The sequence below is a fragment of the Pundamilia nyererei genome, unplaced genomic scaffold (genome assembly GCF_000239375.1).
Source record: "Pundamilia nyererei isolate P.nyererei 1_Seehausen unplaced genomic scaffold, PunNye1.0 scaffold00009, whole genome shotgun sequence".
NCBI lineage: Eukaryota > Metazoa > Chordata > Actinopteri > Cichliformes > Cichlidae > Pundamilia > Pundamilia nyererei.
The window spans coordinates 6,404,711-6,416,849 of NW_005187410.1; the positions used below are offsets into that span (position 1 = coordinate 6,404,711).

The 12,139-nt window shown below is 41.2% G+C and overlaps 1 protein-coding gene across 1 annotated transcript in view; it reads left to right on the forward strand.

Annotated features, from left to right (window-relative positions):
• anos1 (anosmin 1) overlaps window positions 1-8,819 on the forward strand; it is a 40,816-nt gene extending 31,997 nt beyond the window's left edge. Inside the window, exons 9-14 of the mRNA XM_005723592.2 lie at window positions 1,495-1,641; window positions 4,054-4,142; window positions 5,242-5,413; window positions 5,686-5,906; window positions 6,536-6,677; window positions 7,812-8,819. Of these exons, the coding sequence (XP_005723649.1) occupies window positions 1,495-1,641; window positions 4,054-4,142; window positions 5,242-5,413; window positions 5,686-5,906; window positions 6,536-6,677; window positions 7,812-7,870 (830 nt within the window). The 3' untranslated portion in view covers window positions 7,871-8,819. The remainder of the gene's footprint in view (window positions 1-1,494; window positions 1,642-4,053; window positions 4,143-5,241; window positions 5,414-5,685; window positions 5,907-6,535; window positions 6,678-7,811) is intronic.
• Window positions 8,820-12,139: the final 3,320 nt, after the last annotated feature.

Here is a 12,139-nt window from a genome sequence, read left to right on the forward strand (position 1 = left end):
CATGAATTCATTTAAAGCACGTTTATGAGATGGTCCTAAAGGAAGAGCAGCTAACAGAGAAAAATGGCTAAATTAAAAACCTGCTGTATATATTAAAAAAAAATGTAACAGTTTCACAATTATAGAATTGAAACAACAGAATTCTGCTAATGCACATTTTTCCAAGATTGCACCCAAAAACTACAACCCATGATAGAAGTATAGTTATCAATATGGAAATTTGCACGTGTGCATAAGAAGCAGTTGGTGTGGTGGTAGATATCAGATGGCTCATATGATGCATGAAATCAAATGTGTAGTAATTGGCTTGTGGTGCATGGCATCATAATTGCTTACATAAAATATTTTTTCCCCATAACTTTTGTAATAAATTTACACTGAAAAGAAAAAAGAATCTTACATTATTTAGGGGGTCAGCACAGACAGTGAGCACTGTTGCCTCTCAGCAAGAAATTCCTGGGTTTGAATCCACCATCTGGATGGGGACCTTTCTGTGGGGAGTTTGTATGCTCTACCCATTTTTGTCTGGGTTTTCTCCCACAGTCCAGAGACATGTAATTAGTGGGGTTGGGTTAACTGGTGATTCTTAGTTGCCCATAGGTATGAAGGTGAGCTTGAATGGTTTTCTGTCTCTAAGCTGGCAACCTGTCCAGAGTGTACCCTGCCTCTCATGCTAGTTGGGATAAACTTAAGCCTCCCTGCAACCCTGAATTGGATAAGCAGAAGAGGATGGATGGATGGAAGGGTGGAAGGATATTATTCTGATGCCTTCTGTTGAAAACAATGAAAACTGGAAAAACAAAACATGAAAGTTGCATTTTTGGAATTAAACTCCTGAGAGTCCAATATTAACCAGAAGTTACAGGAGTGGAACTTTTATTTTAATCATAATCTTTATGTTTAGCCAAAGCTCCTTTGAAACTGACACAACTGAGGTTAAGCACTCACTGTTGATGCACAAACAGGGCCACCGCTACCTGAAATCAAAAGAAACTTGGATGAAGCTGCAGCTGTCTAATTGCTGAGCCATATGGGATTTGAGAAAACCATTTTAGCTGAATCCAGTTTTCTTTTTTGTTTGTTTGCTTTTCATGATAGCTGAATTTTCCTAATTTGAGGTAAACAATCATCATGAGATTTGCAACAAAAAAAGCTGGAAAAGCTAAGATACACTGACAGCACATCTGCAATCATTTGGAGTTCTTGAACTCTTGGGAAGCGTAGGCCAAGCCTCAAAGCTATCTGTGTGTGTGTGTGTATATGAGTGTTTTTCTTTTTTTCAAATGTACACGAGGTTCTAAAATGAATTGAATTGCCAACCTGCTTCTTTGTGTACAAATCAAGTTACAGCACATTTGTGCATGAAGAACATGTTGTTCACTGCCGTGATCTTATAAAGAAATAATAGTGTTTCTGTTACCATGCTGGACTGTTTTCTGCAACACAGTCACTTTCATGTCTTAGCTAAGAAACATTTCTCATTTCTCATCCCAGCAAAATCTGTGCTCAAGTCAAAGAAGGAGGAGATATCCCCTCTTGGTTCGACCCTGGCCAAACGCCCTTCTGGCCCTCTAGAAGTAGGCACGCCCTTTTACCAGGACGGCCAGCTGCAGGTCCATGTCTACTGGAAGAAGAGAGGAGGTGAGCTCCCTACTGTAGTGATTTATGGCTTCGTTAGAATCTAATTAGCACCCCATCATGCCCATCAATCACTATGACTCATGTGTACCATAATAAAATGTTATGACTGATTCCCACTTACTCAAACAATCTAAATTTCCTTCTTTTTTTTTATGAATGTGGTATCAGATGGTGTAAATGAAACAATGTGTCTTTGTGAGAGCTGTGTAATGTGAGTGCTGGGCAAAAACCGCACACGGACGGGTAAAGCAGAGCCACCGTTTAGTAAAGAACAATAAACACACAGAGTCAGAGCTGTGCAATGGGATTTATTGACAGCTGTATTTAATAGATTCTTGCCTTCGCATTAGCGTTGAAGCGGTCGATTTTCTTTTTACGAGACTTGATGTCATAGAAAGCGGGCTTGGTGGTAGATTGAAGCACTGTAACGGGTTAAAAAAAACCTATAGGAATGGCTGTCTCTGCGGCATTCACTCCCAAAAACTTTCTGTTAATACCAGAATGAAAATATGGAAACCTTGAAAGCGATGCTCTCAGGGTAACCTGTCAAGTCCCATTCACTGGTCTATGTTATGTTACTAATATATGTCATCGCCCAAGCCAAACTCCACATCTTGGAGTCAAGAATGCAAACCCTGGCTGAAGGAGAGGCCTGGTGAGACACCAACTGCTGAATCAGAATGAGGGGGGGAGGTTATGGAGTTGGCCCAGAGCTGTTAGCAAGGTTGGCCTGGTCTCAGAGAGCTGAGTGATGCTGACGGGATCAAGCATGCCTGGGGAATCACGGTGTTGCAGAGCAGAGCTAATCCCAGTCCAGCTTCTCTTTCTGTGTCTTGTTTCGTGGGTCCCCGTCCGCAGCGTGTGCATCACTGCCACTCATTAGTCTGAGTGATGACCCTGGCTTGGACTCTGACAACGTGCGCTCCACTACCGTAAACACACAGACATACGGATGGCCTCAGGAGGGCTGAAGAGTCTCTGGACATCTGGCTTGTGTGACAGAGAAAGCGACAGGTTAACTGAACCATGATTAAACTCTCATTCATTGTCTCTGTGATTCAAAACAGCCTAGCCTCTGGGTTGTGTCCAGCAGACGAAAGAGAACCATGTTGTACACGAGCTCAGATAATATATCTGTCTGCCTAACACCCAGACAATAGACGGCAGATCAGCTGTGGCGGGACTTCAGAGGCTGGCTTCCAGTCATGATTTATCGAACGCTGCTGCGGTTCCGTTCTCTACCTGATTTCCATGTCCTATTTCTTGTTTTACATACCACTGCCCTCCTTCAGTCAGACATAGGCATATCTTGTTTATGTTCTTTCCCCGATTTCCCGGTTCCCTGTAATTCCTCTCTTCTGCTTCCAAAGAGCTCTGGGGCTTTAAGTGCCAGATCTGTGTCTAAGCCTTCAAAGGACCCCTTTTATCTGCAAACTACAACCCAGGCCCCTACTGAGGGGTGAACATAGCACAACTCAATTATTAATCAGAGATGTATTTCATATATTCAAGGGACACAGCTGAATGAATAATAAATCCAGTAACATAAGATGAGGTAGATAAATATTGCTGATGAGGTTGTGCGGGGCTACTGTACAGTAATGAAGTGAATGCTGTTTCGCAGAAGCAGGATTTGGACCACGATGAGCTTTTCAGCAGACAAAAGGGCAGATTTAGGAAGCTGAAAAGTTGTAATTGATAATTGCAAAGACAACAAATGGAGTTCACTCTTTTTCATGTTAGGAAAGAGATACCAATAGTATCTGATCCCAAACAAGGAAATCAGTGATTTCAGCCTGTCAGATTTGCTTCTGATGTCAGATAAATGTTTGATGGCTGCAATGCAATCCTAAGTACAGTTGCTTAAATACTAATTTTTAATCCACTGGATTATGTCATATCCACCACTGGGAGTAAATCGAGTGTTTCTCAAGCATGTGGCAAAAAGTTCAAGAACTGAAAAAACATCAAAATCAGCCATGGTTGCATCTGAGCTACAGCCACTTAGTTACTCATGCTCTTACTGTGCTTGTGTGGGTTTCCTTTGGGTACCCTGGCTTCCTCTCACAGTTTAAAGACGTGCATGTTAGGTAATTGGTGATTTTTAAATTGGCCGTGGTTATGAGGTAGATGAAGTGCTCAAAGTGGGCAGAATGACACACCGGATGAATATCTGCTTAAATGTGGCTTGTGCTCTGAAGCACTTTGAGTGGTCATTAAGCCAGAAAAGTGCTAAATAAATGGCAGTCCATACGTGCTGTAATAATACACCCATAGTTTTTTGTAATGTTTTTTTTTTAACGCACAACTTCCCTTTCTTTTATATACACATCATAATTAAATTATATTAAAAACTGACTACTGAGTAATTTCTCTGTTACATTCTCTATTCTCCTCCTTTCTTTGTTTCAGACTCCTCTGTGAGTCGCTACCATGTCCAGTGGATGCCAGAGTACTGTAGCCACAACGAGACCCAAGGACCACAGAAGTCCGTCACGCAGGTCAGTCCCCAGAAGCTGTTACGCACCACTTCCAGCTGGGGGTCCTTTCTCATAGGGCAGCGCATTAGAGCAGTGGCGTGGTCAGAAGCTTTGTGCTAAGCAAAGCATGTGCCTAAGCCTTTGTTTGATGCTCAGGAAGAATAGCTCCACTAAGGAAAACAACTGCGCCGAGTATATCAGGAGCCCTGTTGTGTTAGATTTGCACCAGGCTAACCAGTGGCTGTTGTTTTGAATATTATGAGTCAGTCGTGTGGTCACGCATGCGGTGTGTTGGCCAGTAACTTTTATTTACTTAAACAATGTTTCCCAGAATTCAGCAGCCCCAGCCGTGCGGCTGTGTGGGGCTTTGTTTTAGGATGCAGTGTTGTCTGTGTTGGAGAGCTTGACACAGAGAGGGTTAACTGATACGTGATGGCAGAGGCCTGGTAATCAACACATTCTTTAGAAACCAGCACCGTGGTTGCTAGGAAATACATTTCCATTTTCTATAGATCACCAGGAAGGGTTGCAGCCTTGTGCTTTTATGTGAGCACAGTGCCTCATTCACTTTTAATCAAAGCTGTTACATATCAGTGAGAATATATATTATATATATACACACACCCTTTCCCTAAGGGCTGTCTATTAATGGAGGCCCTGTTCTATTACTGAAAGTCTAAATCCACTACTCACCGGGGGTTTTTGTTTCACAGAGAGCTGAGAAAAGCTTTTCTCATTCAGATCAATAGATGATTAAACTTAGAAATTAGTGTCAGTGTTACATGGCTCCAAAGAGCCCATTAACGTGGATTTACAGGCATCTCAAATTAGGCATGAATTCGCTTTGATCGCTGCTTCTTGTTGAGGTTCTTGTGTTTATGCTGTGCCACATTTGGAAGCTATGAAAAAATCATTTCTATTACAGTTTGAATAGGAGAATAGTAGCCTAACCCCTACCATGTGAGAGTTCAAAGTAGTCCTCCAGTACGGTACGTGTTCCTGGGGCCTGAGTGGGAACGTGATCTGCGCTGTGTATTTAATTATCTCCCAAGCTCCATGGGACCTGACCTGGGTGACATGTCAAAGTCATCAGAACTGAGTAATGTGTTTCTTTGCACAGGAGAACTACATCAACCTCCCAGGCCTGCTGTTCTCCTGCAAGTACAAAGTCACTGTTCACATGCTGAAGTCCAAGAGGCGCTCGAAGGACGAGAGCACCACTTTCCTCACCCCATCCTGCGCTACCATCCGGAGCAAGACTCACAAACACATCCCCTGCCCAGGAGAGGGAGGTGAGTAGTCTGCTGTTTGGGGGATTTTAAAACCGACCGCATTAGTGGAGACAATACAAAAACATTTGTTAGAATATCATTATTATTATCATGATGATGAGAAAAATCTCTATAGACTTAAAATATAGGTTTAACACGTTCAGGATAAATAGTTTCTCACATAACCTTTCTTACAAAACCAGAGTAGCTGTATTTCTTTGTTAATTCGTCAGTCTTCACGGATGTTTCCCAAAAATGTTTCTATAATAATAACACCAACTTTGTCCTAACAGCTTCAGGGCTTCCGAAAGTTCTTGCTAAACCTGAGAACCTGACGGCTTCCTTCACGACCAATGAGGGAAACATCACCGGCAATTTCCACTGGCGCGTCTCTAGGCTGGCTCCCCATCAGCGAATCACGGGCTTCCAGGTCACCTGGGCTGAAATCACAACTGAAAGCCGGCAAAACAGCCTGCCCAACAGCATCATCTCCCAGTCCCAGATCCTGCCACCAGTAAGTCTGTTTTTACTGAAGCAGAATTGGAGTTTAACTAAAGTTTTGAATGTTAATATGGTTTTTATGAAACCACAGGAGATCGTGTTGTGACAAGACTATTAGTGTGTGCAACAGGAAAAGAAATGCATCTGTCAGATGTGACCGTGATTTGAGGATAACGCTGTTGTGGCTTCTTTGCATGAATCGTTTGATAAGCGGTAGTATGTAGACAGACACGGGGATAGATCTGGGGAAGTTTTTTGTCCTGCTGGAAGTTCTCCTCCTCTGCGCATTCATCTCCCTTCACGTCTGCCTCTTTCATCCTCCGTGAAAGCTCTGAAAAAGCTGCTCTTTGACATAATCTGTTCCATCAACAACACGTTCCGCCTATCTGCACCTCCCAGCCTCTAGAGCTTGTCTATAAATAAAACCACCCACCGCACACTTTATCAACCTGGCAGTGAAAAGAGAGACAGACAGCCTTATGAAAACAAAGTCTTTGTTTTTGTCTGTGACTTGTGCAAAGACGGCTACACTCCCCTCTTTTGCGGCCCATTCACATTAAAGTCCTGTCAGAATCAAAGGCGTGTTCTGTTGCATTTCATCTGATTGCATGTCGTCTCCTGCTCCCTTCCTTCGTTTTGCAGGATCATAACTTGCTTGTAGTGTCCAACCTGCGGCCGTCCACCTACTACAGACTGGAGGTGCAGGTTATAACAACTGGAGGAGAAGGTCCTGCCACGGTTAAGACCTTTCAGACCCCGAGCATACTGCCTGTCATACAACATCGTAAGTAGCAAGTCACTGTCAGCTTCCATAATTTATGAGTTGCACCTCAATTTGCTCAGTTGAAATGATAATGCCAGCGATTCAACATTTGAAATTCATATTGAGACTCTTTTTTGTTTGGTGTCTGTTACTGTTCAGTCCTAATAGCATACTGTAGATCTTCTATTTGTAGCTGCTTAAACCATGGCGCTAAACAGTTATGTTTTGTCTTTGCAGTAAATATATGACTATATATGGTATTAATGCCTAATATAATGTGAAGTAATGAATCTACCTATTTTCCTCTGCTGATTGTGTAAATCAGCATGTTTTTGCTGTTACTGAAAGTAAAATGTAAATGTTAAGGTGTTATGTCAACAGTGGCGTTGTCATAGCTACATGAAAAGCAATGTAGGTGTAATATACACATATACACATCTCATTATTAGGGCTGTTATAATATCAGGTTTTCCCATCATAAATGCTATGGCCACAAGAGTTTAAGATAATAGTATTATTGGAAAAGTCACATTAATCTTCAACTTTTATTTTTTATTGTAGGAATGCCACTATATCAGAAATGTAGTAGTCAGTACCAATATAAGTAAAACTACATGATTCTCAATAATCGGCTTCAATAGCAGAACAAAATTATCAATCAGTCAAATCAATTATATAAAAAAGAGCATTTACCGAAAAAAAAAGCAAACAAATAAAAAGAAAATTAAGTAAACAACACAATGTTAAACTGTACATATAGGGACGTGCCAGCACAAATCCCTATCTTTCTCAGGGCATGTGCAAGATCAGCCTTTTATGCGCCTTCAATAAACCACCAAGCAGCCAGCAGAGTTACAACCGTCAAAGTAATTCAGAGAGGCACCAAGCCTCAGTGCTCATCTAGGAAAATCAAGGTGGCTAAAGGCTGACCTGCCGAAACATAAAAAAAATTTGAAACTATAGGTGATTAGCAACTGTAATATTACTGAACAGTAATTACATTACATATGTTGCAATAGGGGAAGCTGTAGTTAAACACCAGGTTTCATATAAGTGGCGAAAAGAAGCGCATTGCTACTCCCTGAAAAACCAATTCAAAGTGATTCAATCTGAAGTCGTATCTGACAGTTCTTTGAATCTGTGTGTTTTTTGAAGGACCAAGGCTGCGGCAGCACCACTCTCATCACCAGAAGCCGTCGGTAGAGAGACACTGAGTTTGAAGTCGAGGCAAACCCAGTAGGAAGAAGTACCAGTGGCTCTCTGCTCCTGTCTGTCAAAGAAGGAATGTGTGGAACCAAACAGAAACACAGCGCACCAGACCATGAACTGACCCCCCCTTCTTGTGAAATATGGGTCTATCTCCTCCAGGCTCCACAACACGTCAGCTATTCCTTCATAACCCCTCTCTCTTGACTTCCAAGTAACCGGAAGGGGTTTATCTATAGAGTGAAATTTATATTTTGAGGTCTCATATTCCACGTTGGTTAGTACACAGCTCCCCAACTTATCCCATAAGGAGTTCACGTAATAAGTAAAACTAGATCCAGGAACCCCAGAATTGGTGATGAAGCAGTCATTGTAGACAACAATGACTGATTTAGATTTGGCTATTACACGGTTGAAATAAACAAAATAATTTGGGAACATGTTTGAAGATGATGGAATATTCGATAGGAAATGCAATAAATGTAAAACAATTAATGAAGAAAGAAAAGTAGAAATTAAAGTATTTATTTTGTGTTATCAGTTAAAGAGGCTCTTTGGCACACAGTCAGTACTGATGGTCAATGTAACTAAAGTCATCGTTGTCTAACCCAGAATATTTCGCGTAGTACGTTGCATGTAGTACATTTGATTTTAGAACTGTAAATGATTTACTTGCTTCAAATTGAAAGCTTGTAATGGTTTTGCATGACAGCCGTTAGCATTCTGTTGGCATGAAATGTCTGTGTTACCTCTTTTCAATATGTTAGCAATATTTCATTAACAGATTAACAAAGAATTATATTGGAAGTAATATGTAATGTTTATTAATGAAATTATAACTTGTGTGGAAATGATGAATTGTACATGTTCTTGGCTGTAGAAATATTTGTCGTGACAGTCAGTGAATGTCTATATTTATTTATGTGTGTATTACAAAGTTTGGTTTGGATGTGTGTGAATGTGTATGTTTTGTGTGTTTTAGCCTCATTTTTTTTTCTTTTCTTTTTTTTTTTTTTGGGGAACTGGCAAAAAAAAGAAAAATCTTGTAAAGACATTTTGTAAAAATGGAAATGTAAATACGGTCTTATGTTACATGTTATTTTTCCATGGTAGAAACTGTACAAACTGCTAAGTAATAAAATAATCCTTAACCTGTGCCCTCTCTGCTGTTTGCTTTAATTGAAGCTGCTAAGAGAAGTAAATAGACCTGCTTCCCCTTCCAATACTCGAGTATTTGGCAATTACTGTTGCTTATTTTGGCTGTAAACTCCATCGTGGCAGGCTCTGTGTACAACATATTCACTGATCGGTCCAGGAGCCTGAGACACGTGCTCTCTTAAGTCTAAATAAACAGGTCATCTAGCTCAGCAGCTCAGCCTGAGTGAATTTGCCATTGCCGAGGTTGGTCAACATAATACGCTGCTTCTCTGAGCTCTTGTGTGTTTGAAAAGCGTTAAACGCCTCTTCTGCTCAGCAGCCTTTCCACCGTCATAAAATGAGAAGTGGGAATGTTTACAAGAAATTAAAGCGTGCGACACAGTTGAGCCTAATGTACTGTACACGCATGGAGGGTGTGATTTCTGTGCGTGTGAAAACCTCATGCTGAGTTATTTGTGTATGTTGGATGAAAGCCTTGTGAGTGAATTTTCGATAATCCTAAATGCTAAACGGTGTTTAATAGTTAAAGTGTGTAGAAGTACTTTAAGTTAAAAAAAATGCATTTTATCATATCTTTCCAGGCCTGGAGGCATGCATTGTATTCTACTCAAATTAGTCTCAGTGATTTCTCACTTTTTAAACTTACAATGAGCCATTATTGCATTAAGTGCATCTTCACTAGATGGTGGTTCGGTCTCCTTAATGTCCTTTTCACAGAGACTCAAAACATTCAAACCACAGGATGTGTTTGACATGTAAAATGTGATGGTTTGGAAAAGGGCAACTTCTTATCAGTTATGTTGTTCCCATTATAAAAATCAGAGACTAAAAAAAACCAACCCCCAGAAATGTGTACAAAAAATGAAATGCAGGCTAATTGGACTCTGTATCATGTTCTGCTATTATATTTCTGAAACTCATACAATCTGTTGGAGGGGCAGAGACAGGGTGCATGCTAGACAGTTACAGAGCTAACAGAAAGAGACAGACAGACATTTACAGCTACAGCCAATCCAGAAACACCAATCAACCTAAACGATGTGTGTCTTTGAGAGGAAACTGGAATACCTGCTTAACACCTCAGAAAGGCTCAACCCTGGATTCAAACCCAGGATCTTCTCCCTTTGAGGTGTCAGTACTCGACAATTCAAAGCATTTTAAACACAATTTTCTATTAATATATAAATAGTCCTTTAAGGAAGTATGTGCCCTGTTCTCTAGGGCTCTGTTCTTGAAAAAACAATTAAAAAGTGCCTTATTTTAAAAAACGTATTGTGGCTTCATTCATCTTTTATATATACTCAGTGTCGACTGGTAAAACACAACCTTATGAGTTGTGCACGCCTTCAGGCCGCACGTTTGAATGTGATAAATGGACAGTTAGTGTCTTCTTTCAAGGCTGCTACTGGCAGCTTAGATTCCCAAATTTGCTGTTGCAATTAATCAGTGTGATTAATTGTTATCGCAAACGCGAGCTTATTAATGCAAATGTGGCTATTATACACTGGAGAGCTTGTGTCTGTATAAAGGGGTTGCGGTGTTTGCACATTTGTGTTTGCTTGTGCTTGTTTTTCTAAGTGTGGGTTTGTAAAGGGATGATGCCGTCCAGATGTTCAAATCTCTGGATGGAAGTCGATTCTCATCATCATTTTCCACAGCAAACAGCAATTTATTCCGAGCCCTTGTGTTCACACGTTCGGCCTCTTCAGTCAGTCAGTGCTTCACCGCTCACTTCTCAGGGATGTTGTTTATGTACAGTTCTATTATGTCGAAGGAGATTAGTTTCTTGGTCTGTGCACACTAATCCCTCTCTCTTTTCTAGGAGCCGGGCCAGTGTTTAGCGAAGGCTCCTTTCTGTGCGAGCCAGCCCAGCCTCTCTCTCTTTCAAGCCTGTCACAGTCTCTCTCTACACACACAAAATACCATGGCCCTCAAGTGTGAAAACCTCAAAACAATAGGGCCTCCAGCCTCCTTTGAGGCATGTTGCAAGATGTCCAAGTCTCAGAGGACATAAAAGAAATGGGGAAAAAAAATGCAACAACTAAATAATAGGCCGGTCGTTAGTACCAAAGCTTTGTCTCTGATGGTAAAAGGCCAACGAGGGCTCATACACTTTGCATGACATTGCATCTTTATTGTAAAAATCAGGCAGAGAAAATTTGGGAAATATTGCTTTCAAATGTAAACGCACAATTATATTTATTTGCCTCTGTGGATAATCCCACGGAGTTAAATATTTGCCCATCTTCTGGTTGACATTAGGGACTTTTTTTTTAATAGGATTGAGAATATCACAGTGAGTCCTTTCAGAGGAGCACAAAGATAGGCTGTTTCTCCCACACATTTCCACTGACCTGTCGGCACCCGTTCTGCAGATTAACATTGCAATGAGCCATGCATCGCTATTTATCGATCTAAGCAGCTTTTATGGGTCATTCCACGATACTTGACAGAGCGACTGTAACACTACTCCCTAAAGGATGGATGGAATTTAGTTTTAGATGATAGGTACAATCCTAGCGTGACTTTGAAGTATGAGGCAAAAAAAATAAAATTGATGGACTTCACTTTCCCTTTTGAGATCACACCGATCGTAACCTGAACAATTTGAAAGCTCCAAATTTCGCTCTCATGCGAGTTTCGGGTCAGTGAGATCATCGAGCAGAGACAAGCGCTCCCTCCAGATTACTTCCACCTGGACTTTTGTGCTGCTACTCCATCAATATGATGAGATGGAATATATTGTCTGTGAGACTGATGAAAAATAACCAGAGTGTTTTCCCCCTCTATTAGGAAAAGCAATGTTGCTTTAATGCTGTGGTATGGTGAGAAATCTGACCTTGCCCTGGGCAGTGGCATGTTTCTGGTTAGGCTCTGGTGAGTGGGACCAGGCAGGGGACACATGAAAGGATCTCTCTGTCAGGCCGCAAAGATGTTCAGTCTGAGTCTAATGAAGACCAGAACACATATCCAGATCGGAGAACATGCATGCCACACACTATACAAACACCAGGGCTACAACACTGTTGACAGCCACGGTCTTCTTTCCCTGTTCTTTAAAGGCGGACAAAGTGAAAAGCATGTCTGTTCTGTGATTAAAAGGCAGCAGGACACTGAAG